Here is a 25,699-nt window from a genome sequence, read left to right on the forward strand (position 1 = left end):
TGGCTTAAGTTAAAGTGAAAAAAAATATATGGTCTGTTCTTTTTAGCTGCACTACTGAACTGGTGCAATAAGTTAAAATGAGAAAAAATATAGTTGTCTCGTTCTAACTTATTGCACTAGTTCCGCAGTGCAGCTGAAAAGAACAGACCAATAGTCTCATTCTAACTTATTACACTAATTCCGCAGTGCAGCTAAAAAGAACAGACCAATTATTATTTTGTGCGCGATGGCCTTTATGACCGTTGTTGCTTCGCTCTAGGTTCGCGAGAGGTCGCCACTGTATTTCCTGCCGACCCGTTTCACGTTATTAACCGTAAAGCTCGGCCAATTTTGTATACGCAACGCGGAATTTTACATCGTCTATCCGTTGGTGTATAAATCACATTTTTCGTGATGAGTATGAAGGAGAATTCCACGACGCCGGCGAAGAGCACAAACACGCTGAACGCGAAACCCTACGGTAAGATCGTGCTAACGTTGAAGAATTGCCTTCTTTCCGATAAGAAGCTCAACTCCACACCATCGTATTTGGACGGCTTGGACGCAGAGACCGAGACGGATTTGCGGATATTAGGATGCGAGCTCATACAAACGGCCGGTATACTATTGAAATTGCCACAGGTGAGTTTTCCTTTTTAGCGTCTAATATCAGAGATGAATCAACCTAACCTTCATAATTCCTATATAATAACAAATTTCTTGTTTTGTGTGTGAACACACACGTGTTCGCTGTATATACAATATGTAACACATTAATAACGTGTTAAACACGTATTAATCGTTACGAAACTCATACTTTGGCGATGTTTCATTAAGCAATCGCATTGATTTGAGCATTATTGTCTACTTTTAGCAGAGAGAGAGAGAGAGAAAGGGAGAGAGAGAGAAAAAGAGAAAAAGAGAAAGGAAATTAATATTACTCTTATTTGATTCATTGTTTTAAATTTGTCAGATATTTAAAAGAATGTTTCATAGACTGAATGGTTGCATTTAGAAAACAGGTTTGGTAAAAAATATCTGTATTTGATGTATACTTTTAAATCTATCAGTAACAATTATCTACAATATGATTGCTCAACTATTGTGTAAATATATTTTGTAAATATATTTTGTACACACTACTGAGAGTTTGTCAATAGATTAAAAGAGAGATGTTTATATCAATGTGATCACTAAATGGAGCAAAGCTTTAGAAGTGTTATGATGTGTAATAACATCTGTAACTATGCAAGTTATTTTTAATACTTATAGATATAATGTTAAATGTAAGTCAGATTTGAAGTAGAAGAATTTAAATTTTAAGTAATAATTAAAGTTAAAATTTTATATAAACTGATATCTGTGATACTGCTTTTGATCACGTTTAAATCACATGATGAAAAATTATAATGGCTAAGATTGAAAGCATATTAATTTTCTAAGTTGGTCTCTTTTACTTTAACTTGTTTAGTATAGTGTAGAAATGTGTTCTTATTTTAACCCTTTGTGGACAGAACTGTACTACAATATATATTGTTCATTTGATGCGAAAGCAGCTGAAAATATATGTACTTTGCAGACTGGATGACTAAATATAATCACATAAGTGGCTGTAAACAAATGAGTGGCTACATATGCACTGGAAGTAAGTCAACGCGTGTCCAAAGCAATATAGACGTATGGACATCGGAAATATCTCTGCTAACGTCCCTGAAGGGTTAAAACAGAGCCTATTTATTATAAGTTATGACACAAGACAGTGATTTAATCTCTCGAATCTCTTTATTTTGTGTAGGTCGCAATGGCCACAGGACAAGTGATTTTCCAACGATTTTATTACAGCAAATCGTTAGTTAGGCACAATATGGAGACAACTGCAATGGGTTGCATCTGTTTAGCTAGCAAAATCGAGGAGGCACCCAGACGCATCAGGGACGTGATCAATGTTTTCAATCATATCAAGCAGGTTTCCAGTCAAAAGTAAGTAGTCTTGTGTATCTCGTGCGATAATTGACATGTGTTTAATTATTGCAATAATATTTTAGTAATTATTACAATAATAATTGAATTGAATTGACAATAATTAAACTATAATTTACAATGTACGAATGAAGGGAAATGAAAGAAAAATTTATCTTTTGATTTCAGACCAATACAACCTGTAATTCTTGATCAGAATTATGTAGCTTTGAAGAATCAAGTGATCAAGTCTGAGAGGAGAGTGCTGAAAGAACTGGGCTTTTGCGTTCACGTGAAGCATCCTCACAAGATCATAGTCATGTATTTGCAAGTTCTCGGATACGAAAAGAATCGCACTCTGATGCAACACAGCTGGAACTACATGAACGATTCGCTACGTTCTGACGTGTTCCTGCGTTATCAGCCAGAGACGGTGGCATGTGCCTGCATTTATTTGGCTGCTCGTCAGCTGCAGATACCGCTTCCTGCATTGCCCTCCTGGTTCTCGCTGTTCAGAGTCGACGAGTCGGCCATCAGGGACGTGTGTCGGCGTATACTGCGCCTCTATTGTCGGCCGCGCGTAAAACCTGAACAACTAGAGAAGCGCGTAGAAGAGTTGCGACGTCAATACGAAGAAGCCAGGACCAAAGCTCGTGGTGGAGACGTCGACGGGCATACACCGAGTCCACCATTGCCGAAACATCACAATGCCTGGGGTGGATTCATCAGTCGCAGCGGTACGCACGCTGCTCCCGAAAGAACCAAGTCACCCAGGTAATGAAAATATTAATATTGATCATAACTTCCCTCAATAAATCGCCTGCAACAATATCTGTTATTGTTAGTATTATGTTACAATATTTACTACTGATATTAATCTTGATATATTTAGTCAAATGTTGCCTAGTATTCTTTTTTTTTTTTTTTTCCCCTTATAAATTTTGTCGTACAAAAGGGATTGTTTTCTCTTGTTAACAAAGTGAAATTATAAATTAATAATTATAACTTTATTGGACACTATCAAATAATTGTATATTTAATATGTATTGTTTACAAACAATATGCAATCAAAAAGTGAGCTTATTACAACAATATAAAGAAGAACGATGATGTTCTTTTTCATATCGGTAAAATCGATTTTCAGTAAAATTTGTCGACGTCGTTCAGTGTTTTAATATTTTTGTCCAGACGCTCGAAATCACCAAGCACTTCTCCCTCTCGAGGTGAAGGGACCAAACATTCCAAGCGGAAGAAGCATAGTAGAAGTAGGTCTCGGAGTCACAGTCGCGGCAGATCCTGCAAGCCTAAGAAAACACAACGGAGGCGATCAGGAAGCCACAAATCATCACGCAGCCGTTACAGGTCACGAAGTCGATCTCGTGAGAGGGAGCTGGAGAAATCGAGCAAACATCGCAGCAAACACAGGCGACATTGAATTTATATGCTCGACGTGTATCGTAAGATATTATGATCGAGCACACATTGAACAATTAATTTGTAATATATATATATATATATATAATAAAACTTAACATAGGCCTTGTGTAATTATATTTTATTCGGAAAACGTTTCAGATCAATCGTAGCCCCAGTGAATCCCATTGCAAAATTTAATCAATCGTTGATATATTACGTATCCTACTTTAAAAGCCGGTTATTTATATTTTTATATAAAAACATGATTTAATATTAAAAATAACAAAAAGCTACTCAATGTTTCGTTTCTTTCGTAAATGAATGCAATGTTATATCTTTGTAAATATTTTGTATTAATCACAAATCTATGAACGTAACAAGGTGCTGCGTACTTCACATCATTTGCAACTTTAAAAATTAAGTTGGGGATTTTCACAAACAGATGTTCATTGTATTTTTAAGAGAAAAGTTAACTCGTCGAATGTTTCAGTTTTGCGAAATCGACTTATATCTCAAGAGACGTGGTACAATGTTACAATAAAAATACAAAAACAAAATGAAAAAAGATCAAGAAGTGTATGTCACAAAAGTATGCAACATGAGAATAAAATTTTATATTCGTAACTCAGGTCGTATCATTTTAGCAAATCCGACAGGTAATGCCTTCTTCTTCTCAGTGGCGATCACTGGTGAAAAATTGAAGACTTGCAGCTGTGGCAAAAGATGTACGACGTAATTTCTGTAGCAAGGAATATCTTCGACTGGATTACCATGTAATGTCAAGGATCTAAGATTCAACAGCTTCTTCAGTCTCAAAACATCCGTGATATTTGAGATCTTATTGCCATGTAAGTAGAGAATCTTCAAGTTTGGAAACTGCTCGATATCCTTGCCGATTTCGTCTATCTCATTGAAAGATAAATCCAGCCAGCTGAGGTGCTTAGGATAGTCGAGAACTTTGTTTGCAAGAAGCTGTAAACCTTCCATAGAGTTAAGCAAATTGTTGCTCAACCACAATGTGCTGGTTACATAACGGTCCTTCATGGTTTTTGTTGGTGCTTTTCTGGTGCGTACTGTTTGTGCATATTGTTTCTCCATCAGGTCTATATAAAAAAAAACAAATGTGCAAAACTACACCAGTATAATAAAAATATCAGTTTTCATATGGCAACATAATATATACATATGTATATCCTGCGATACTTATTCAGTATCAGACTATTCTACTACTTATTCAGTATTAGATTATTTATTTCTCTGATTAAGTCTTCTTTTAGTTTTATACACATAAAAAATTTAATCATGAACTTTATATATAACTGAATGCCTCTAAAAAATAACTGTGATGATTTTTATGCAAGATCAAAGTATAAACTTGTAAATAGTTATGACAAATAAACATTTCTTAGAAGTTTGCATAAACAATGCAAACTTTTGAAAAATATTCAAAAGACTTCCTACTTAGGAGAATACATCTTCGTTTACGTGCCATTCATAGTAGTAGCTTTCCTATACGATAAATCCAACGGTGGCGCGACCAGCATCTCTTGTTGCTCATCTCGTTTATAATCGGATCTGCGACTTTTCGGAGGATAATTGACACTTCTCATTGTCGCAGACATCTAAGCTTCGTCGACGAATGTTGTCAGATTCCGAAAACATTCGAAGTTCGCGTCTCGTGTCTGCTTCATGGCAAATTTTAGGTCGACGTAACGGGTAAGAAAAGTAATAGCGCAGTCTCGTCTCAGATCTTAATACACAAAAAATATATATATCTATAGAATACATTGCTGAAATACATATATTTATCCTGTTGAAATGACCTTACATATTATTGACGATTTTATTCAAGCTGTATCGCGCGAATTTTTCAACAAGCAAGATATATATATATATGTATAAGGTATTAATTAAAATATACTGTTACTTACCTCATTAGATTTGAAACTTATGCAGATTTAAAATTTATCCAGGGTCATTTTGAAGTTTCCCAACAATAATATCTTCATTATGTGTCATTGCGTAATTATAACACATATTATATACCTGCGTAACGACATATCGTCATTGAAAATTACAAAATAAACACACGAGATCCGAGATAGGGCGAATACTATTTCATTTCCGAATACGAGGGTTGCCTTTTATATTTCGGGAATAGAGAACAAAAAAAGGAAATTAATTATCGTACATGGGTTTATTGTTTTTCAAAATATTCTCCATGAAGATCAATACACTTTTGCATGCGCTTGAACCAATTTTCGAAGCACTTTTTCCACTCCAATTGAGGTACCTCCAAAACATGCATTTTGAACGCATCAACCGCTTCTTCAGGCGTCGAAAAACGTTGACCTCGTAATTTATTTTTGATTTGCGGAAATAAAAAGAAGTCATTGGGTGCCAAATCAGGGCTGTACGGCGGATGACCCATCAATTCGACTTTTTCAGTTCTCAAAAAGTCTCTTGTTTGAGCCGATGTGTGATTGTCCTGGTGGAGAATGATGCATCTTCGGCGGTTGGTTTCCCTTATTTTTCCGAAAACTTCTGACAAACAAATGGTTGTGTAGCATTCAGAATTGACCGTCCGACATTGCACTAATGGTACAGTTGCCACATGTCCGGTTTTTCCGAAAAAACAGGCGACCATTTGCTTCGAAGTGCTTCGTGCACGAACAACTTTTGTTGGATTTGGCTCATCTTGAAAGACCCATACAGTCGACTGCTGTTTACTTTCGGGCTCATGCATAGATCCATGATTCGTCACCTGTTACGATATCATAGACGTGTTTTGAAGCACCGCAATCGTATTTCTTGAGCATTTCTTTCGACCAATCGACACGAGCCTTTTTTTGAGCGATTGTTAAATTATGTGGGATCCAACGCGAACAAATTTTTTGACAGCGAAATGTTCATGCAATATTGAATGTACGCTGGTCCCACTAATGACCAAGGATGCCTCAATCTCACGATAAGTCACATGACGATCTTGCAATATCAGTTCACGCACAGCATCAATGTTTTCTGGAACAACAACCGATTTTGGACGACCTTCACGAAATTCATCACTAAGCGAACTACGGCCACGATTGAATTCCGTATACCATCGATATACAGTGGTTTTTGATGGTGCTTCATCGCCAAAAGTCGAATTAAGTTCATCGATGCACTGTTGTTGAGATAATCCACGTCGAAAGTTGTAAAAAATAATCGCACGGAAATGTTCACGACTTAATTCCATTTCTTGGCCGACATCAATTTTTCATGTCAACAACACAAATATAAACAACACAAATGGCGCATGGACATCAAAACGTTCTGAGTAAGTATACTGACAAAAAGTCGAACTTTACGTTAGGGACGTCAGTTGTCAGATGGCAGTACCTGGATCGTCCATTCCCGAAACATAAAAGGCAACCCTCGTAGTATAACTCAACTACTAGTTAGACGATTATTTCCCGCCATGCAATCAGTGGAAGAAAGTCGTAACACTTTAAATTCGATGGACTTCAGAACACATCCGTCAGCCAATACAGAAGTGTATTTCGTGAAAATTACTAGAAAACAAGTTCTCCTATTGGTTACTGGATGAGCGAAGTAAAACGTTACAAGCTTTCTCCACTAACTATACGCACATATAAGATCATTGCGCATGCGTCACTGGTTCACGGCTGCGTTCCGAAATTTACTGCCAGTATTGAAAATATATAGTTTATGTGACATATATTGTAAATTTTCAGCGCTGGCAGTGAATATTGGAACGCAACCCACGTTTGAACAATCAGAGAGAAGAAGAAATGTCATGGGCTGCTTTTAGCCGAACCAAGCGCGAGGCGTTCTCTGTATAACCGTACACATAAATTAACAACACCAGTGTCCACAGTTCTTTACTGATTTACCTTACCACGCACGCACCATAGCCAGCTCGGTCTATCCGTGTCATACGAATAGAGTCTGGACATCAGAGCTTTGGCGTAATTGGTTCACGGACCGGTGGCCTGAAAATGGCGGCACCAATAGAAAACCTTGCTTACTTAGCGCGAACGGGTAGATAATTTGGATGTCAAGTAATGTGTCTTCTGGATAGCGTCATATATTATTTTATTTAGCATCAACACATGAAAAGTAAAGAATTTCATAAACGAATATTTCGAAATTCAATATTTATAAAAAAAATGTAATATATTTCATGAATTTATGCAGAGAAACATATATGGGTCCATACCCTAAACTTAATTTTATTGACAAAAGTACCTGTAAAGTGACTTATAAAACTTCTAATTGGTTATATAACTAATTTTTAGAGACACTTTGATAAAAAGAAGGTTAAAGAATGGACTTTAAAATCAATATTTCTATTAATAGAATATAAATGAAATGCATTGTAAGTGGGAATAAGAGAAATAATAACATAATGAAATATAAAATATATAATATATTTAATGCAGAATATTTATAACAATATTTATTACAATTTTTCACAATAAGTATTACTTATTTTTTCATTCGTGTAATATATAAAGTTAGAAAGGAAATATTCACAACGTTGTAATTCTATTAATAAGCACAAACAAATATTTTCCTCATTTTTAATGTTACATGTCGTTATTTATCATTGATTAATATATAAATGACATAAATAAAACTTCCTCGTAGCAGATAAATTGAACTGATGACGTTTTCTCTCACCTTTGGCCTAAGGCTGTTCTTTTCAACTGCTGAACTGATACTTTTTGCACCATTGTGCAGCTAAAAAGAACACACTGAGTCGGCCATTTTCAGGTCGTGTCCAGACTCTCTATTAAGGTCATTCTATAATACGTGTCGTAAGTTGTAAGCCGTAAGAATTGGCGAATCACAGTCGATTATTACAAAAATAATCGGCTATAATTGGTCAGTTTTTACGGCTTACGACTTACGACACGTATTGTAGAATGAACTTTAGTTTGGCTAAAAACGGCTCATGACACTTCTTCTCTCTGGTTCAATAGTGACGAGCATGATATAAACAGTTGGGAACGAATCAAACCGTTAACGGTTTTTGCCATCGTGACGTTACCGAGGAAACACTTGAACGAGATCCCGCCGGATGCGTGCGGTCGGGTTCGATACGACTCTTCGTTCTTGCGACACGATTCACGACAACTGGTTGTACATTTCGCGTATTGAGTGAACTCGCAAAATTTGTGGTTACCGGCGTCGGTCGGCGCCACGGACGAAATGCCGCGCACTAAGTACACACGCAAGCCCAAAGCCGCGAATGATTCGCTGGATGAGTGCGATATAAAGCTAAAGACTTTTGATCGACACGTACAGAATAGCATCTTGAAATTACAGCAAGATGCAGAGGTGGACATCCGAACGTTCAAAACTTTTGTCGACGTGATGATCTCGCGCTTGCCGTTGGAGATACGCCAAATGACATTGAAGGAGATATTTGCTCTCGAAAGCAATAGTCAGGAAAACTACAACGAGATCACCTTGTCGGAAATGCAACTGCCTACAGGGATGGCTCCAGGTACTGAAAACGTGACTAAGACAGGTGTCAAGCGTGCCACTGCCATATCTGACGACGGTTACGCGACCGAAGGAGGCACCAGCGTTGGTAGTACGTCACGAGTCACCAAAGTACAAGCACCAGGGTCTGCAATGAAGAGAATGCGCAGCTCCACTAGGATAAACAAACTGAAAACCATCGAAACTATTCAGAAGACTGTAAAGAAGACTAGAGCAAAGAGTAAGGATCTGAGTGTGTCTACTGCGAAAACTGATGTTTTCAAGACACCAGCAATACCAAAGTCTTCTGCAAATACTTATGATCTTGTCACACCCAAGATCAAGCCAAACACACCGTTGAATGTATTAAGACGTCCACGTCAAGGCGAGATGGTACTTAGCATGCAAGGCAGTCCTTTGTTAGTTTCTGCTGTCATCGAGGAGAAGACTGCCAATGTTAATGTACCTCTATCCGATGGTAATATGATGTCCTTATTGCCACAGGAAGGATTACGTATCTCACATATTCCACCATTAGATGATGAAACGATGCATCAGTTGGAGACGCTTAAGAAACATATTGAGAAAGTTATTGCATTAAAGTAATAGCGAATGTTGATTATATTGTAACATTATTATAGTGTAGGTAACTGTAGGTCACTTAAGCTATTTTTATACTTTTACATTTATATATATTTGTATTTACTCAAGATATAGAATGACAGAATGTTTCCTTGTTGCGATACCGTCAATAAATCTCTATAATGAAAATTTCAAATAATTGCTTTACATCTGATCGAGTTGGGATTGTAAGCCCTTTAATTGAGTGGTGAAACTAGCTATTTAGCTGAGGATTGAATCAATTTATTGGCTTCCATAAAATTTAGCCGAGACTCGAACCGCATTTAATGAACCTATACCTAAATAAGGGATATAAAAGATATTGACACATTATTTTAGCAGGTTTTAATGGCATATTAGAGCGAATGGATTTTAACTCGCCTCTGAGGTCGATTAAATCCAGAATCGAACATGCACGGATAAAGGCCTTTGCATGTAGAAAATCTGTAACTGCACAGTCGATTATTCTCCTTGCACTAGAGGAATAATCGACTGTGATTGGTCAGTTTTCTTACGACCTTACGTTTACAGTTAAATTCTCTACGTGCAATGACCTTTACCTTTGTGATTGGCTAGGCTGTGTTCTGATATTCACTGCCAGTACTGAAAATACATAGTTTATGTCACGTATACTATAGATTTTCAGTGCTGGCAGTGAATATCGGAACGCGGCCCTTATAGATCTTTATGACGTCATTAATCGACCCAGGCGGGTTAAAACTCATGTCGCTTGAGTACGTCATTATTCTCGTTGTTTCACCGTGTCATTCATATTACTTTCGTCATTCAAAAACGCTATCAAGATAGCTGCATTCAGAAAATACATTTAAAAACTATTTAGAAGAAAAAATTATCTATCGGCTGCGTTGTATTTACTGAACGTAGTCAATAACATAGGGTTTTCCCTTATTATTATTCCTTTGTCCAGAAAGGGTGCGCACCGATTGACTATAGTACAATTGGACACAATACATAAAAGTGTGTAGTTATGTATATGTGTTTTGTGTCACAAATAAAGCAACCTGCATACTGACTGCAAGCAGCTTAATGTTTTGAAGTGGTGCGATAAGTTTATATAAGTTTATAGAAGTTACATTATATCAACATGGAACAAAGAGATCGTGAAAAGATAGACATGTGCTGTAACGAGGTTGTGCCGAAAATAAAGATGTATCGACTGTTTCCAAAGCTTCTAGAACACAAGGTTTACAATCAAGATGACGTAAACATTCCAAAATGGACTGTGAGTGTTACTTATTCACTATTTATTTATCGCGTAATCGATTATCGGTCTGTTATTTATCACTGTATGTTACATCAGCTTTCTTCTTTATTAGCTTAATTAGATTAGATTTTAATGATATTATTTAAGTTAATTTAATGATAAAATAATAATATATTGCAGCAATCTCTTACTGATCCAAGTACATCCAAGGATATATTTTTAAAAATAAAAACACGTGGACCAAAAGCATTTCAACGTTTATTATTATGTTTGAAACAAATAGGTCAAGAAGATATAGCTGATACATTGGAAGGAAAAGTCAAGCAAAAATGCAATGATAATATAAGCAAAGAAAATATAAGCAACAAAAAGTATTTATTATTAATTCATTTTTAATTTAGCATTAGTTATAAAAATAAATATTAATATTAAATATTGTGTTTAAATATGGGGAATTATTTATTTTAACATACATAATGACTGATGCTTACTTCAACATACATGCTGACTTGAACCTTTGAATATATGTTAAAACAATTAAACAAGAACTAATAGTAAAAATTCTATGAAAGTGATTCAGGAAAATGTTTTTGACATATCAAGCTCATCAGATCTCTGTCTGTTAAAATATATAATTACCTAAATGTATTGAAAGTTTCAATTTTAGATTTATAATATTGATTAATGATATTAACAAGTATTATATTCTGATAATGAATATTCCATTTTGACATTATTATGTATGTGATTATTGAAAAATATTTAACTTTGACGTCATATTGATATAAAAAGTAAACATATAAGATAATTTCTTCTTAATAGAATTTTCTTATAATTACTATAATTAATAACTAGTAATTAGTATGTAAATACTTAAAATTATTTATAAACATAATAAATGATAAAAAATTCTCATATACTCAATAAGTTTAATATACTATTTGCAGTGTTTTACTCTTGAAAGAAGACATTTCTTTTCTCCGTGAATGTTCTTTTTATCGTGATATTCAAAAATCTAATGAACCCTTAAAAATTGACTTACACAAAGCTACAGAGTTTTTGGATGATGGGGGCAATGATATAATTTCACGATATCCCATGAGAAGTAATCCTCGAGGATTAGTGTTGTTAATTACTAATATAGATTATAATTTATCAAAAGAAAAACCTAGACTTTCAGCACAACATGATGAAACCAATTTAAAAGAATTATTTGAACAAATGGGTTTTAAAGTTATTGCAAAACGGGATTTGACAGGAAAAGTAAGTATAAAATAGTACTTTACTTCAAACATATCTTTCTCCAGAGTAAAAATAAATGTTTTATAAATTGCTTTTTTCAAGGATATAAAAGAGGCAGTGAAAGAATTTTCAAGAAGCAGTGACCTAGTGAAGGTTGATTCATGTTTTGTGATCATTAGTAGTCATGGAACGGAAGATGAGAAACATCATACAGAGATACAAGGAGTAGATTCTGGACGAGGGGATTATGAAAAAGTTTTGTGCACTGAAATTTTAGATTATTTCAGTGTGGATGCATGTCCGCAACTTTCAGGAAAACCAAAAATATTTGTCTTCCAACTTTGTAGGTATGTAACTACAATTCTTTACAGTTGCCTTATTGATATTATCTCCTTTTCTGACTCTATCCAATTTATAAGTTGCTACAGCTACTGTTTCTCCTTACCGCGTCCGTGTGTATGTCTTGAATTATGATGTCAGAAGTTGCGTGGCGAGAAAAGACAAGAACTTTGATATTATTATAAATTATAAATATCATGTCATATATATATACATATATATAATCTATAAATATCATACAAGATAATATATTTACCTACTATATTACAATATATTATTTATCTTGTATTTTTTCAATGGTTTTTAGAGGACCGAGAAAACAGAATGCTGTTAGTAATGAAAGATTGGTTACGGATACATGTGCTGTCTTTCCTAAAGACGTAGATGAGGAGCTCAAATCTGATAATACAATTTTGATTGATAAAGACTCTATGAGAAATTACGCAGATATGCTTGTAGTTTACTCTACACTACCTGGACACGTTGCTTATAGAGACTCAAAGACTGGCAGCTGGTTTATACAGATTCTTTGCTACGTATTCATGATTCTTGCCTGTAAAATTCATGTTCGAGATTTATTCAGTATTGTAAATATTAAAATATATTAATATGAAATAATCGTAATTGCAATTAAACTTTATTAACTAATATAATTTACAGATTGATTCGGAACTGCAACATTTGAGAACAGGGGACAATAATTGTCAGACGTCATCTGTGAAATCGATCGGATTTAACAGATACTGTTATCTCAATCCCGGTTATTTTCCAGATCAAATGTGATGAGCATAAAATGTGATCATGTTAAAAGTAGGTGAATGACATTAGAAGTCAAAACAATTTGTATAAAAAACATATATATATATAAAATACACATATATATAAAAATATACATATATATATATATTTTTTCATACCTTCTAACTTTAATATTTTTAATAAGATTTTTAAAAATTTTGATAATTTTATATACAGAATTTAAACAGAAGAAGTATTTGAACACATATTTCTTCAAAGACCGTGTTTTGTCATCACCGTTATTTTAAATATTTTTCCAGATAATACAAATATGCTTAACATTCGTGTAAAATATGTCAAGATAACAAAATGTGTCTGAATTTTTCAAATTTATCTTAATGAATAAAACAAAATCAATAAATAACTTACGGTATAAGAAATAATATACGTATTTACGTACTTGCTGATTCCAAGTATGTTAATGCATTTTTATGTATTTTTCAATTTTATGCATATTTCGACAATTATACACTTATCTTGACTTTATTCCTTAATACAATTATATTGGTAATGAACGTAAAGAATCCTTGAATGTGTATATGCATGTTAGTGTAAACACATATTTAATAAAGACGTTTGGTATAAAAGAAAAGGATGCGTTGTTCATTATTGTACTCTTTTCTTTCCTTTTTTAAAAGTTTAAATTTCTTAAGCATCGCGCGCGCGGATAACGTTGCATTTCATATGACATTCTCAGTAAACATATGTTAACACACACATGTACGTTTAACTTACATTTAGAGTTTTTCGTAGCACAATGCATGTAAGACTTACATGAAAAAAGGGGTACTAGGCTAGCTTACAAGGATATTTAGTTCATACTATTTAATATCTTGATTCACGCCCCAATCTTCTTACAGATATAAATTACAAATGATCCACTTAACTATACTAAATTCGAGCTATGACCATCAATTACTTCTTTTACACGTGCCCCAATTATGTGATCGGCGAAAATACATGTACGCATTATGCTACATCACATCGCTTCGTAATGAAACTTATCATATACAGTAAAACATCTGTAAGTATATCAGGTTGATGTTAAAATCGCTAAGCGTGAAATGAATCTCACGAGATAAATTTCAACGATCCCGAAGGGAACCTAGCGATATTTACCATTAAAAACCTGGAAGGATTCCTCAAGAATCGTTCTCGATGTATTAATGCGCAACGAAAGAAGCCGGTTACGTGAATATAAACGTATCAATAATTTAAGTATATATTCTAGGTAATATAATTTCAAAGAGTGTAATGTGTAGCTATCGGTTTTATTTCATAGTGCCATATTCGGTTCGAACAGATGATGGACTAATGCCTAGGCAATTGAATCATATCGTGAGAGAAAGATGGAGCTTTATTTTTTTTCTTCTATTTCTGTCACGAAACGTTCATGCCTGAACATTCGTGTGGCGTTCCGTGCGTACGTGAATGCAAATTCGTACGACTACGCTTAGTACAAAGACTGCGCATTGGAGGAACGTGGCCGTTTGATCTTCTCCAAGTTTTTCATTACGAGATCATGTAGAGAACAGTAACGATTGCGGACCTCACATATAACGAGCCATAAGCTCACGTACTCCTTCTCATCCAGTTCCTGAACTGCCCTTCTGTAGTCAATGATGTGTGGATACTTGGCGACTTTACTAACGATCTTACCTCTGGAAATGAAGTACCTGTGAAGGAAATGGGAGATGTAATATTGTTTGTCTCATCATACCAAGAATATCCGACATATAAACACAAATATATCAAAACTGCTCATTTTTATTTTACCTAGAAATTTGATCAAAGAATGCGGCAGCTTCGCTCTCAACCGATTGAATCTCAGCTAATGTATCCTCTTGAATTGACACACCAAAATTATTTCCATCCTCGATTTTTGGGATAAGGAAAGAAATCCACATTTTTAGCTACAATAATAACATCAATAATCATTTGAACAGTCCATTCACAATATGACAAATAAAAGTTATTTCAAGGGTCATGATATCAACAAAGAAATGACAGTAAAAGTGTTACTAATAAATCTTAGCACACTCATTACTCACTAAATTAGAGTCCTCTAAAAGTTGTCTAATATAGGGTTTAACTATGTGAATCAAGTCACACAATGGTTTGTTGCAAGGTACTGGACCATTTGGAAGTACCAGTACTTTGGTTCCACTAGTATCCTCCACATTATTTTCCAATTTAATTTTCTTCGAAGCAGGGCCATCTTCGGAATGATTGAGAATTATGGGGTCTGGAATGGGTACATTTAAGTCCTGATGTACATCTGACAGCTTCCGATTACAGAATCCAGGTGTTTCCAGCAATTCATTTAATTTGACTATCTTCTCTGGGAATCCTTTTATTAGGAGTTGCTCTGCCTGAATGACATGTAGATAATAGTGTATATTGCATGTATAACCTCCTGATAATAAAAATAAGAATAATATTTAAGAAACCAAATTACCTTAGACTTAAGAGAGTCTTTGTATTCCTGAACCTGTAAAATAAACTCATAACATGTATTACTTTGATAAGATACTTGTACAAAATATGTTAAGTAATAAATAATTTAAGATCAAATAAAAATATGTTATAATATATGTATAAATCTTTTTGTTAGATATAATTTATAATAAATTAAAAATAACAGTATACAAATAAGAATAATGTCAATATCGAGATAATATAATTGAAACATTAAAGATATTATTCCAATACAAATCATGTTTATTACATTTGTAAATTCCTCATTTTCTGTGTAACTATTTGGCAATATATTACTTGAGTTACTGCGCGGATTACTAGGAAATGCAGGAAACATTTATACAAATATTGATAAACACTTTAAACAGAAATATTTATAGAAAATTATATTTAAAACTTGCTTGAAATTTCGAAGTTTCAAGCAAGAATTTAGTTCCGAAAATTTTAATTTGTACTTGCACATGACAGACTGTAATTTTCAGAGGTTATGACAGAGTACTCAATTGTTTACTGAATCACACTGTGATACAAATTTTTGGTATAATTTTGGTATAATTTGAGATATTTTACTTTTTAAAAGATAAACATGAAAGAAACAATTCATCCCAATAAAATTTGGTTCTATCTCTCTATTTTGAATATGTATCATGTTTTTATTTGTACAACCTAAGGAAAACAAGAATATAATTTAAAATTTAATACATGGAATTCTCTCTGAACTTATATTACACCTAATACTTCTAATAATGCTCTAAAGTAGAAACATTGCTTTGTCTAAATTCCTTTTGGCCATTGTGTCTATTTAACATTCAGTGAGAAACAAGGATACGATGTTTGCAATAAATACAATTGCCAAGTAGAACTTGGCCTTTGTTATTAAAAAGTTTATTACTTTTAAGGATCTGTATAACAATTTCAGATAGTTTTACTATTGGACACAAAGACCATGATAAGCAGTAGCTATATATAGCAACAATATATATATATATAAAAAAAAGACAAGACAAAGGCACATGTATAGCATGGACAATTGTGCAACCAATAACAATGATACCACCCTCTTTTCCAATGATGAACCTGCGAAAAAGGATTTAAGTTAAGCTATAAAGCTATAAGATATCTACATAAGGTGGTTACTTTTGGTAAGCTATCAAAGCTTATCAAAAGTAGTACCACATTATCACTCTATTAGTAACATTCCTATCTATTTCGTTAGCTGTTAACGCCTCAGCTCGTTAATGGTGCGAAATCGACGCTAAGACTCGACTGAAAAGGACCATCAGACGAAGCATTACAGCGAACGCATGCGGAGAAAGAGGTTAAAATCGTTAATGTGTGCCACGAACGTTCTTTTTCATGGCACCCGAGCACGCGCCTAAGCGTTGGCGATGTACAAAGAAGAACGGAAGGAGTCGAGAGGATCTCGTTGACAAGCTCGTTCTCCTGTGCGATCGCAATAGTGATGGTAAACTCGAAACTTTTCCTGAACGGACAGGCGAGTAACACAAGTATTAACAAACATGCTCGGACGAATACCGGTGCTTAACCTAACCATCATGATTGCTGTTCCGTCGACGCACACTCGTCGCAGTTAGATCGGTCCTCCTTAAGCAGCGCTAACGAGCTCGATTACGCCACAAAATTGCGATATTTTACCTTTTGTGCCGTAGCATCCGCCATTATACGTCCTGTAGAAAAACTTTACTAAACTACACTGTGTGTTATGTCCCTTTGTTGAAACGTGCACTTTAAGCAGGAAGTGGCGCTACGGTATGTTTGCAGTAAGTACTTTGCTACTACCGCCGTCAAACTACGATCTCGCGAAGCATTATGGGGAATTGCGCTGCCATCCGATGTCCGGTATGCATTTCTCAATGGGGGAGTTCGTTCTCTAGAGACGGGAGACGCCGTCGACCGTAAACCTAGAGGATGAACTTTCTTATTGGATGCGCGAGTCTGTCGTATCATGCGACAGCGAACGCAGCGCGCGATTTTTCAAATGTAAATTATGATATACGCTATTGTATCGATTGTATCCAATTTCGCAAAAATGCAAATTAAATTTGTTTCGAAGGCAAGTAAACAGATGAATGATTCTTTTAGTCTTGTTATATTTCATGTTTTTCGACATTATGACATCTTCACTTCACTTCACTTCGCTCGTTCTTCTTTCTCTCTGAGGAATATTTACGAAAAATAACTCCTAAAAGCTAGATCAAGAGGACTTATTCGTTAAATCTCAGGCGAATTGATCATTTCGTACTTGTAACAGTCGTTCTCAAACAATTTCTATTATCGATAAAGGCAACTCTATACGAACATATCGGATAAATGAGCACTTCTTTGCAATAAAAGTGTCGTCATTGTTAATTACGGAAAAACACAGTTAATCAACCATGTTTAATGAAAGTAACTAATTATTAATGGTTATAATTATTGTGATAAATTCTTTCTCATATAAATACATATTAAATAAGGCTAGGTGAGTTTCTTCGCTTTCTGATAAAGTGTATCGACGACCTTTCCCATGCTGTGTATCGTGTCCAGCGCAATTTCGTAAGTCTTGTCGCGGGGTGTATCTTCGAAAACAATTAAGACGCCTTCTCCCTGATCGAGAACGCCACGGAGCTTTTTGTCCAATATCATCTGCGATAGTTTCTTTTCTACTTGTGCCAATGGTAGAGATATACACGAGGCGATGTGGCTCACCTGTGGAAAGAAGAAATTAATCCCATTTATCTTTATCGAAAGAATTCAAGCTCGCCGTAGAATTTTCGATTGAAAAGAAACACATGACCTCCAATGCACGCCAATATATCTTTATAAATACCTGAACTCGCGAATAAGGTTCAACTAAACGACACAAATTTTGCTCCAGCATAGCATCATAGAGAGAACCGAGGTGTGCGCGTACAATCACGTCGTCCTCCAATTGTTGTCGGTATTGCTTTACTGCCTTCTGAAAGTCTGCCAATGATCGTCGATGGCTAGCTTCAGCGACTGCTCGCATCGCATCCAAGTCCAATCCTGCATATTTCACTGCCAGTTTGCCAGACATGATGGCCTGGACGTCTTCTGGTGTACGCAACATGATCTTAGACAATAACATGTACTTGAGCGCCGTCAATGCCTTGGGACTTTCAACACTGTCATACCTAAGAAAAGAATATATAGATATGGTACTATTGCAAGATATAAAATTGTGCTTTCTAGAATAAGATGTATTGATTACTGTACCCTTCGAAGGCTTCATAGAAGTAAGAGTAGGCAGTCTTGAAATCTCGCTCATCCGCAGCATGCAATATTCCCGATTGTAGATCCAGAGCTGCTTGCATCTTGGGTGGACAGTAAATCGCGTTGGCAGTTGTCCTAGCGCTGGTAAGCGCTGCTCTCGCCTTTGCTAAATTGCTCAAAGCATGATATGTCTTGCTCTCTAACAATTGAACCTCTACTAGTAGCTGTTTGTCATCGAGTTTCTTGAGCTCTTTCAAGAGAGCAGAACCCAGCTGCAAGGCTTCGCTGAACATACCAGTGTCGAAGTAAAGGGCTATTAAGCGTGCTTCCAATGATTGCCTTAAAAATGTTCTGCGTTCTTCCTTTGCCCATTCTATGCATTCTTTACACAACTGCACCTAAACACAGAATATATATAAACTTTGTAGACAAATATCAATAGATTGTGTAAAGGAGGCTTGAATTTTAAAGTTATCAAGCTCCACAATTAAAAAAATTCCATTCTAAATTTAACCTTCAAATTTTGTCAATTACATATTCCTTCTTTTAATTTTGCAATCAAAGTACCATAGCTTGTCAATGCAATTAGTTGACATTTATCATTAGTTGAAGAACTGACCTAGCATAACCTAATTGATTCTGTATCTTGTATTGATGTTTTATATTCCTCCACACAATACAAGCATGAGCACAACATCAATTACCTCGATACCAATGCCAGCTTCTAGATCTAGGAAGAAGTCCACCAAAGAACGCACAAGCTTGGCGGCTTTTGCTTTGCTGATAAGGCTGAGGAACGGCCTAGTAGCTTTGATGAGTTCTGCCAGCTCTTTCGCCTTGCCCTCTTTCTTGTAGAGTTCGCCCAAGTGCAGGATACCCTGCTCCTTGACGCGAATGTTATCCTCGTCATCCTCGGCGACACCGATACTCGGGTCCGACACGATTTCGTTGAGCAAAGTGATGCCCTCACTGCGATCCGTCACCGAAACCGCCTGGGCCCGCTCGAACAACATTGCACCGGCCATCTCGGAGTTGCGGAGTCTTCGTTACCCCGTAAATGCGCTAATCGTCGGAGACGTTGTTTGACGGCCGGAGCGTGTCTGTGAGCGACTCACACACTATGTCCCGTCACGTTCGCACGCTGTTATTACCAGTAATAGCCACCGCGAAGGACAAAAAAAATGTCGCGAATGCAGAGCGCACACGTATGTACGTACAAAACGTGCCAGACAGCGCGGATGATGTCTGCGTAGCAGTGCTGGCGAGCCAATCACACTTATCGAACGTAACTATTCTTGTTCGCTTGCGAGGTATACACAACAATGCACTCACTCGTCTGTCTGTTCATTCGTTCGTTCGTTCCTTCCTTCCTATACTCGCTCTTACCGCCGCTTTCTTTCCCGTATCTGTTTTGTCACTCCTCACCGCTCTTCTCGCCAAATTCTCGAGGCCGCAAAACTCGTGTCATGGTGCTACGTGAGTCAAACGAATCATTGTGTCATCGACGCTGTGATTTTGTCGCGCGCCTCCCTCATTGTACGCCATCTCTCGTTCGTGGACTGGAACTAAGAGGGTTTAAAGCAAGTTTATTATTGAAAAGCCACATTTATGCCAAACTTCCGCGCGAACCGTCGACCATTTTGAACGGAAAGTAGTGTGCCAGTCTAGAAAATTTAAATACAGGCAAATAAATACTATATTTTAAAATTAATCAGTTATATCTATGACAAGAGAAATGCAGCAAAACAATATTCTACAGTACATTTTTACTAGTTTTGTGATTTTGGAAAATCTTTGGAATATTTTATTAGAATATTTATTATAAATAATATATCTAATACTATTTATATGCAAAAGTATAAAATAATTTATTTAAATTTAATGAGTATTTATTTTGTAAGTATATATATATAGTATATTTTACAGAATCACTTATTGATTTCCATTCTGCATTAATAAAGAAGCATTTTTCAGCATTTGTACTTGCAAATTACATAAAGTTTCTAGTAATTTTTGCTGAATATGTTCAATTGCACTAAATGTCTCCATAAAGTTTCTCAATTCATCATTAACAGTACAATACTGATTGGCTTTAGGTCCAATTAGATTCATAATGTCCTCCAAGATTTTTGAACACTTTTTTAATGCTTCCTCAGTCTCTTTCCATTGTTGTGGAGTTTCAGGTAGAATTATATCATTACAACACAATACATCTAAAGGTGCTAAAAGATACTCCAATCTAGACAGCTTATCTTTTACTACATGAAACATTTCGTCTTCTGTAAAGAGATAAATGTATATGTATATAAATATATATTAAATCAGTGTTAATTCATATTAATTCAACAGGTTTGAATCTTACTAGTGCACTTTGTTATTGCAGCTAGTTGCGCATCAGTTTCTGCTTGTGCTGAACTCAAGTTTTTTATGTCTTGTTCCCTAGTTTTAATTTTTATCAACTTCTTCATATCTTGGTCATGTTCTTGTGTTACTGTAGCTAACTGGGTAATCATGCAATTTTTCTTTTCTTCAGTTTTCTTTTGTACTATGATATTTATCAAAAGAGAACGCAAGTATTCATCATATAGCAGTGAAAGTTCTAAATCTTTATTCTCTACATCTATACTTTTTTGTATATCTAATAAAGATTGTGATGGCATGATTGACTGTCTGCTTGTAGCAATTCCTTTTTTCTGTAACTCTACAAGGAACAATATAGATATGTAGAGTTATATTAGTATACAATGAAAATAAATAGTATACAATGAAATTAGCATAGTTCAAATAGAATTTCCACAAAACTCACTCTGTGTCCGCATTATGTCACTTGGTATCATTGTCGTTCTATTAAATTTGGATTCATTTCTAGATGTTATTGTACGACTATTGTGTACAACAGTATCTAACAGAGTTTTCTTCGTAACATCTGACGTGGCTAGTCTATAGGCTCTATACAGAAAAAGACAGTGTTAAATTAAACAGACACAGATTTCGCGATAAAATGAAATGCTTCTTCACCTTTGTGTACGTTCAGATTTTGAAGTATCCCTACTGGAATCCTGCATTTTTACAATCACACTTTTTACAAATACACCAATATCCTTATTTTGTAATTTTTAACAAATAATATCGCTATCAATAAGTATCGTCGTATAGCTATTGTCAGTTATTATGTGACATGTTATAACTGGTTATATAGTCAAAGGTTATAATCTAATAACAATTACTTCAATGGTAATAACCACTGAAATATATCCTTCCTTCCTTCAATATATGGCTCTGGACTTGTGGAAGTAGGCCCCTATGCCATTCTTCTCGATAAAAAAGGTAAAAGAAAAACAGGGACAACGTGTACGTTGTTTCCACGATCAAAAAATATGCGCAGTTACAAGAACCACATCCAACCAGTGCTGGGAGATCCAGAGAATTTCCGGGCGTGCGCATTGAGCAAACGCTGTGGGAGCCTCAGTACCGTATTAATTTAAAGGTATTTTATCGCCCGTAAGATACTATGGATTGAAAATTGCAATCGCATAAATTAGGTAATCTAAATCTTGGTTATTTAAATTGGTTCAGCTGTAATTTTCAATCTATAGTCTAATACGGGCGTAAGATCCCTCGTTTGAAAGAAAATATGAAGGAATTGTAGGGAAAATAGAAAAGTCTGTGAAAGAAACAGAATGTTTTTCATAATTAATAATAAACATATAATTTTATTTTTTAATAACTGCAGAAAAATAATATATGAATACCAACATTTGTTGTAATAGCAAGGGAAATTGCAGAAAAACCTTACTAATATTCTTACAATAAAATTGTACAAAACAAATAAACGTTAAAAAGAATACTTATGTTAATGTTGAACACAATATTTAATACTATCATTAATGATATGTAAATGTTTAATATTACACACTTTCACTGTTATTGAACGTACCTGATGCCATGTCAACCAATCTTTAAAAATGTTCATACATAACGCTGTTCTAAATTTTTGTGCTCCAACTTTCCTCTTCTCGATGCCACTGGTTAAAGGTTGGTCATCCATTTTCACAGCACTTAATATTTTATTTAACAAAAAATGAACACTATGATTGCACTATCACTATTCTTATACACTACATATAAACACTAAGTAGTACTTACATTACATTAATTAATGATATTAAGAAAATATAATGTTGATGTAACATAACATAAATATAACATATTTAATGTTTACTGGGTAACCTAACCCTAAACCACGCACTCGCGGAAGAAACGCGAGAAAACAACTACGGAAAACAGATATTTTGCGCAGGCCCCTCCATGCCTCCTCTGTCATGCGTTTTAAATCGTCAGTGGTTTTTGACATATATGTAGCTTACGTCACTTCAGGCATGCGCTGTAAGCGTGGTTTCCCAGTAAGCAAAAATTGAATCACATCCTCACGTCAAATATCAGAGTAAGATGTGTTACTAGCAGTGTGATAACAAATAAATGCATCAAACTAAGAATAGGTTCGTAACATTGATGTTTACTGTCATATCATCAATGCTTTTGACAGCTGTACTCGAAATTTTTTTATCACTTTATCATGTAGCATACTGACTGATATATTCTTATCTTTTAGGAAACAGGATGTTTTGCCTATGTTTGCCTCTGCAAATAAGGTTATTGTGATTTACGGTCAAGAATGATGAACTTTTTCCCAAAAATTTAGGATCGGTCCTTAAAGAAGACAACTACAGTAAACTGAAAAATAAAAATCATATAAATGGAAGATGCAAGAGTCACGAGAAGTCAAGGATCACAAAGAAAATAGAAAGTAAGAACATGTTATGTTATGCGTTTATTTCCTCTTTTCCTATTAATTTTGATAGTTCGTACAAAATTAATAGTAAATTTAAATCTTTGCTTTCATCAATTTTGGCCCAAATGTCTTGTAATATTTCTTCTTTTCTTTTTAAGGAGGAATTAAAATCGGATTTTGCCCAAAATGTTGGATTCTTCATCATGTTATGAACGTTTCTTTGATGTTGTGTTAAATTTTCTGTAATACATAATATTAAATTGTAAGAATGCTAAAAATATTCTGGCAATAAATGCAATAGAATGCTTAATAATATACCTAAAAATGTAATGATTGTTGAATGTTTACAAAGACTTTCCTTCAGTTCTCTATTATGTTGCTCACTTATATTATTTGTTTTATGTAATTAATATTAATATTCTGCAAGAACTTGGATAGCTGGGAAGCTGAAACAAAAAATTAATCAAAAGAAAGAATCGGTTCAACATCTATCATTACTGACTATACATAGATGCTTAATCTTTTATTTTATGTGAATATTAATTACTTATCTGATATGTATTTCTTTATTGTAACAGTGGGAAATTTATGCCAATGCGAAGAACCAAGTCACAACCATGACCGATAATTTACTGAAGCATGCCAAAACACTGAAAAACTTAAATTATTTATTTACATTTAATAATTATATATCTAGTTACACATATACATATATATGCATGTATACACACACATATATATATATAATACATATATATTTATTTATTTATTGTTTTTTACCTTATTGACTTTATGTTCTCACTCGTCTCATTTATTTTGTTATACGCACTTTATGTTTTCACTTATGTCATTTTTATTTAATATTATAAAGTATTTTACATTTATAATTTGACGATACATGATATTTGTGACACACGTGCGTACATCTGTCAAAAAGTTTGTGCAAACTAACAGCTTACCACTTAAACAATATTACTAACCTTTAGGAATTAAAACTATGTCGTCTAGAAATTTTCGTTGATACCAACCTTGTGTCCGCCATTTTTCGGGAAACTGTCGCGTTACCCAGCACTGTCATCCAACCGCCACGGAAGCGAACAAAAGACTTTTTCACTTCTTCTTCTTTCAACTATGGGCCCGAGATTTCAATCTCTCTGTCCATTTCAAGTTAATACAATAGTTAAATAACGCAGCCAACCTTGCGTACAAAACTCTCCAGAAGGTAAAACCTGGGTATTGCTGGAAAAAACTAAATCGGCAATTTTCTCAGCAGTGCTGCGATTCTGTGACTCGTTATTGAAGTTAACGACAGTTTCGTTATTGTTGCGCAGCTTTTCTACGGTATACAAAAGCTGCGCAACGATAACGAAAGTGTCGTTAACTCCAATAACGAGTTACAGAATCGCACCACAGGGCCGACACCCGCTTTGTGTAGTTCTTTTATAAGCCGATAAGATTCCTTCGAATTTCGGCAACATTCAAAAAATACATGATCAATGGTTTGGATACAATTGTCAAACGGACACAATGGAAAGTCCGCTATGCCTTTATCAAATAAATGAGCATTGACAGCCACGTGATGCATTCGAAGTCTTCCTATAAGGGTCAATGTACTTCTTGATAAGTAATCATATTCTCTGAACCATGGATTTTCGAGTTTCTTTCTGACTCTGTTAAAATAACGGTAACCCTTCATCAATGCGGACATCTTCAAAAATTTGAATGATTCCTCTTTAATTTCTGAACTTATCGATTTGAACAAGCTGAAATAAGGGTAAATTTGCTGATAAGGATCACTAGGCGATTCTCTCAAAGCCGCTTCCTTGGCCAGTGCATCAGCTCTTTTATTGCCCAAGATATCACAATGACTTGGGATCCAGAGCAATTTCACAACTGTACCATTACGGTGGAGCTGATACAAAATATCTTTTATTAAAATGATCCATGGATGCGTATATTTTGAATCTGAGACTTTTAGAATCGATGAGACCGCGCTTCTAGAATCCGTGGCAATTATTGCTTTTTTGATATTACATTCATCGATAATTCTGAGTGCGTGTAACAAGGCCGTGAGTTCAGCCTCAAAGATAGAAATCAAGCTAGAGAGACTTAATCTCTTTTCA

At 34.9% G+C, this 25,699-nt stretch overlaps 7 protein-coding genes and 1 long non-coding RNA gene across 15 annotated transcripts; 4 read left to right on the forward strand and 4 right to left on the reverse strand.

The window, feature by feature from the left end:
• Window positions 1-270: 270 nt before the first annotated feature.
• On the forward strand, window positions 271-3,574 carry LOC105181634 (cyclin-L1). Of its 3 annotated transcripts, XM_019840669.2 has the most exons (5): window positions 486-621; window positions 1,559-1,624; window positions 1,775-1,959; window positions 2,128-2,712; window positions 3,127-3,574. In XM_019840669.2, the coding sequence occupies exons 3-5, from the start codon at window positions 1,781-1,783 to the stop codon at window positions 3,371-3,373; spliced, it is 1,011 nt and encodes a 336-aa protein (XP_019696228.1). In that variant the 5' UTR covers window positions 486-621; window positions 1,559-1,624; window positions 1,775-1,780; the 3' UTR covers window positions 3,374-3,574. The 3 variants fall into 3 exon arrangements, with proteins under 3 accessions (XP_011136831.1, XP_019696228.1, XP_025162532.1); XM_011138529.3 differs by lacking the exon at window positions 1,559-1,624 and having other exon boundaries at window positions 271-621; XM_025306747.1 differs by lacking the exons at window positions 486-621; window positions 1,559-1,624 and adding an exon at window positions 1,633-1,696.
• A 136-nt stretch (window positions 3,575-3,710) lies between these two features.
• On the reverse strand, window positions 3,711-5,398 carry LOC109503700 (leucine-rich repeat-containing protein 51). Its single transcript, XM_019840671.2, has 3 exons — window positions 5,286-5,398; window positions 4,844-5,104; window positions 3,711-4,457 (listed from the first exon to the last, which is right to left on the reverse strand). Exons 2-3 carry the CDS (start codon window positions 4,974-4,976, stop codon window positions 3,967-3,969), a joined length of 624 nt encoding a protein of 207 aa, XP_019696230.1. The 5' UTR covers window positions 4,977-5,104; window positions 5,286-5,398; the 3' UTR covers window positions 3,711-3,966.
• Window positions 5,399-8,293: 2,895 nt separating this feature from the next.
• Window positions 8,294-9,614, forward strand: borr (borealin-related). The gene has a single exon (XM_011138530.3). The coding sequence runs from the start codon at window positions 8,572-8,574 to the stop codon at window positions 9,451-9,453; it is 882 nt and encodes a 293-aa protein (XP_011136832.1). The 5' UTR covers window positions 8,294-8,571; the 3' UTR covers window positions 9,454-9,614.
• A 568-nt stretch (window positions 9,615-10,182) lies between these two features.
• On the forward strand, window positions 10,183-13,144 carry Dronc (Death regulator Nedd2-like caspase). Its single transcript, XM_011138531.2, has 6 exons — window positions 10,183-10,711; window positions 10,874-11,064; window positions 11,641-11,956; window positions 12,038-12,282; window positions 12,582-12,861; window positions 12,935-13,144. Exons 1-6 carry the CDS (start codon window positions 10,574-10,576, stop codon window positions 13,055-13,057), a joined length of 1,293 nt encoding a protein of 430 aa, XP_011136833.1. The 5' UTR covers window positions 10,183-10,573; the 3' UTR covers window positions 13,058-13,144.
• Window positions 13,145-13,463: 319 nt separating this feature from the next.
• Window positions 13,464-17,347, reverse strand: REG (proteasome regulator gamma). Of its 3 annotated transcripts, none has more exons than XM_011138533.3 (5): window positions 17,207-17,347; window positions 15,531-15,563; window positions 15,124-15,444; window positions 14,849-14,985; window positions 13,464-14,748 (listed from the first exon to the last, which is right to left on the reverse strand). In XM_011138533.3, the coding sequence occupies exons 1-5, from the start codon at window positions 17,228-17,230 to the stop codon at window positions 14,526-14,528; spliced, it is 738 nt and encodes a 245-aa protein (XP_011136835.1). In that variant the 5' UTR covers window positions 17,231-17,347; the 3' UTR covers window positions 13,464-14,525. The 3 variants fall into 3 exon arrangements, with proteins under 3 accessions (XP_011136835.1, XP_011136836.1, XP_025162544.1); XM_011138534.3 differs by having other exon boundaries at window positions 17,103-17,313; XM_025306759.1 differs by lacking the exon at window positions 17,207-17,347 and adding an exon at window positions 16,897-17,088.
• Window positions 17,348-17,641: 294 nt separating this feature from the next.
• Window positions 17,642-20,293, reverse strand: Rpn6 (regulatory particle non-ATPase 6). The gene is made up of 4 exons (XM_011138535.3): window positions 19,489-20,293; window positions 18,788-19,182; window positions 18,381-18,705; window positions 17,642-18,259 (listed from the first exon to the last, which is right to left on the reverse strand). Exons 1-4 carry the CDS (start codon window positions 19,807-19,809, stop codon window positions 18,029-18,031), a joined length of 1,272 nt encoding a protein of 423 aa, XP_011136837.1. The 5' UTR covers window positions 19,810-20,293; the 3' UTR covers window positions 17,642-18,028.
• A 386-nt stretch (window positions 20,294-20,679) lies between these two features.
• LOC105181677 (uncharacterized) lies at window positions 20,680-22,782 on the reverse strand. 3 transcript variants are annotated; one of them, XM_025306770.1, is made up of 5 exons: window positions 22,722-22,782; window positions 21,803-22,238; window positions 21,591-21,733; window positions 21,147-21,485; window positions 20,680-21,063 (listed from the first exon to the last, which is right to left on the reverse strand). In XM_025306770.1, exons 2-5 carry the CDS (start codon window positions 21,847-21,849, stop codon window positions 20,717-20,719), a joined length of 876 nt encoding a protein of 291 aa, XP_025162555.1. In that variant the 5' UTR covers window positions 21,850-22,238; window positions 22,722-22,782; the 3' UTR covers window positions 20,680-20,716. The 3 variants fall into 3 exon arrangements, with proteins under 3 accessions (XP_025162555.1, XP_025162556.1, XP_025162557.1); XM_025306771.1 differs by lacking the exon at window positions 22,722-22,782 and having other exon boundaries at window positions 21,803-21,843; window positions 22,012-22,417; XM_025306772.1 differs by lacking the exon at window positions 21,803-22,238.
• LOC112590410 (uncharacterized) lies at window positions 22,752-24,223 on the forward strand. 2 transcript variants are annotated; one of them, XR_003114183.1, is made up of 4 exons: window positions 22,752-22,819; window positions 23,085-23,283; window positions 23,397-23,591; window positions 23,735-23,893. It is a non-coding gene; the product is annotated as an uncharacterized LOC112590410 (long non-coding RNA). The 2 variants fall into 2 exon arrangements; XR_003114184.1 differs by lacking the exon at window positions 22,752-22,819 and adding an exon at window positions 24,155-24,223 and having other exon boundaries at window positions 23,133-23,283; window positions 23,735-23,838.
• The last annotated feature ends 1,476 nt before the right edge of the window (window positions 24,224-25,699 follow it).

The sequence above is a fragment of the Harpegnathos saltator genome, unplaced genomic scaffold (assembly GCF_003227715.2).
Source record: "Harpegnathos saltator strain DR-91 unplaced genomic scaffold, Hsal_v8.6 scaffold8, whole genome shotgun sequence".
In the NCBI taxonomy this organism is placed as follows: Eukaryota; Metazoa; Arthropoda; class Insecta; order Hymenoptera; family Formicidae; genus Harpegnathos; species Harpegnathos saltator.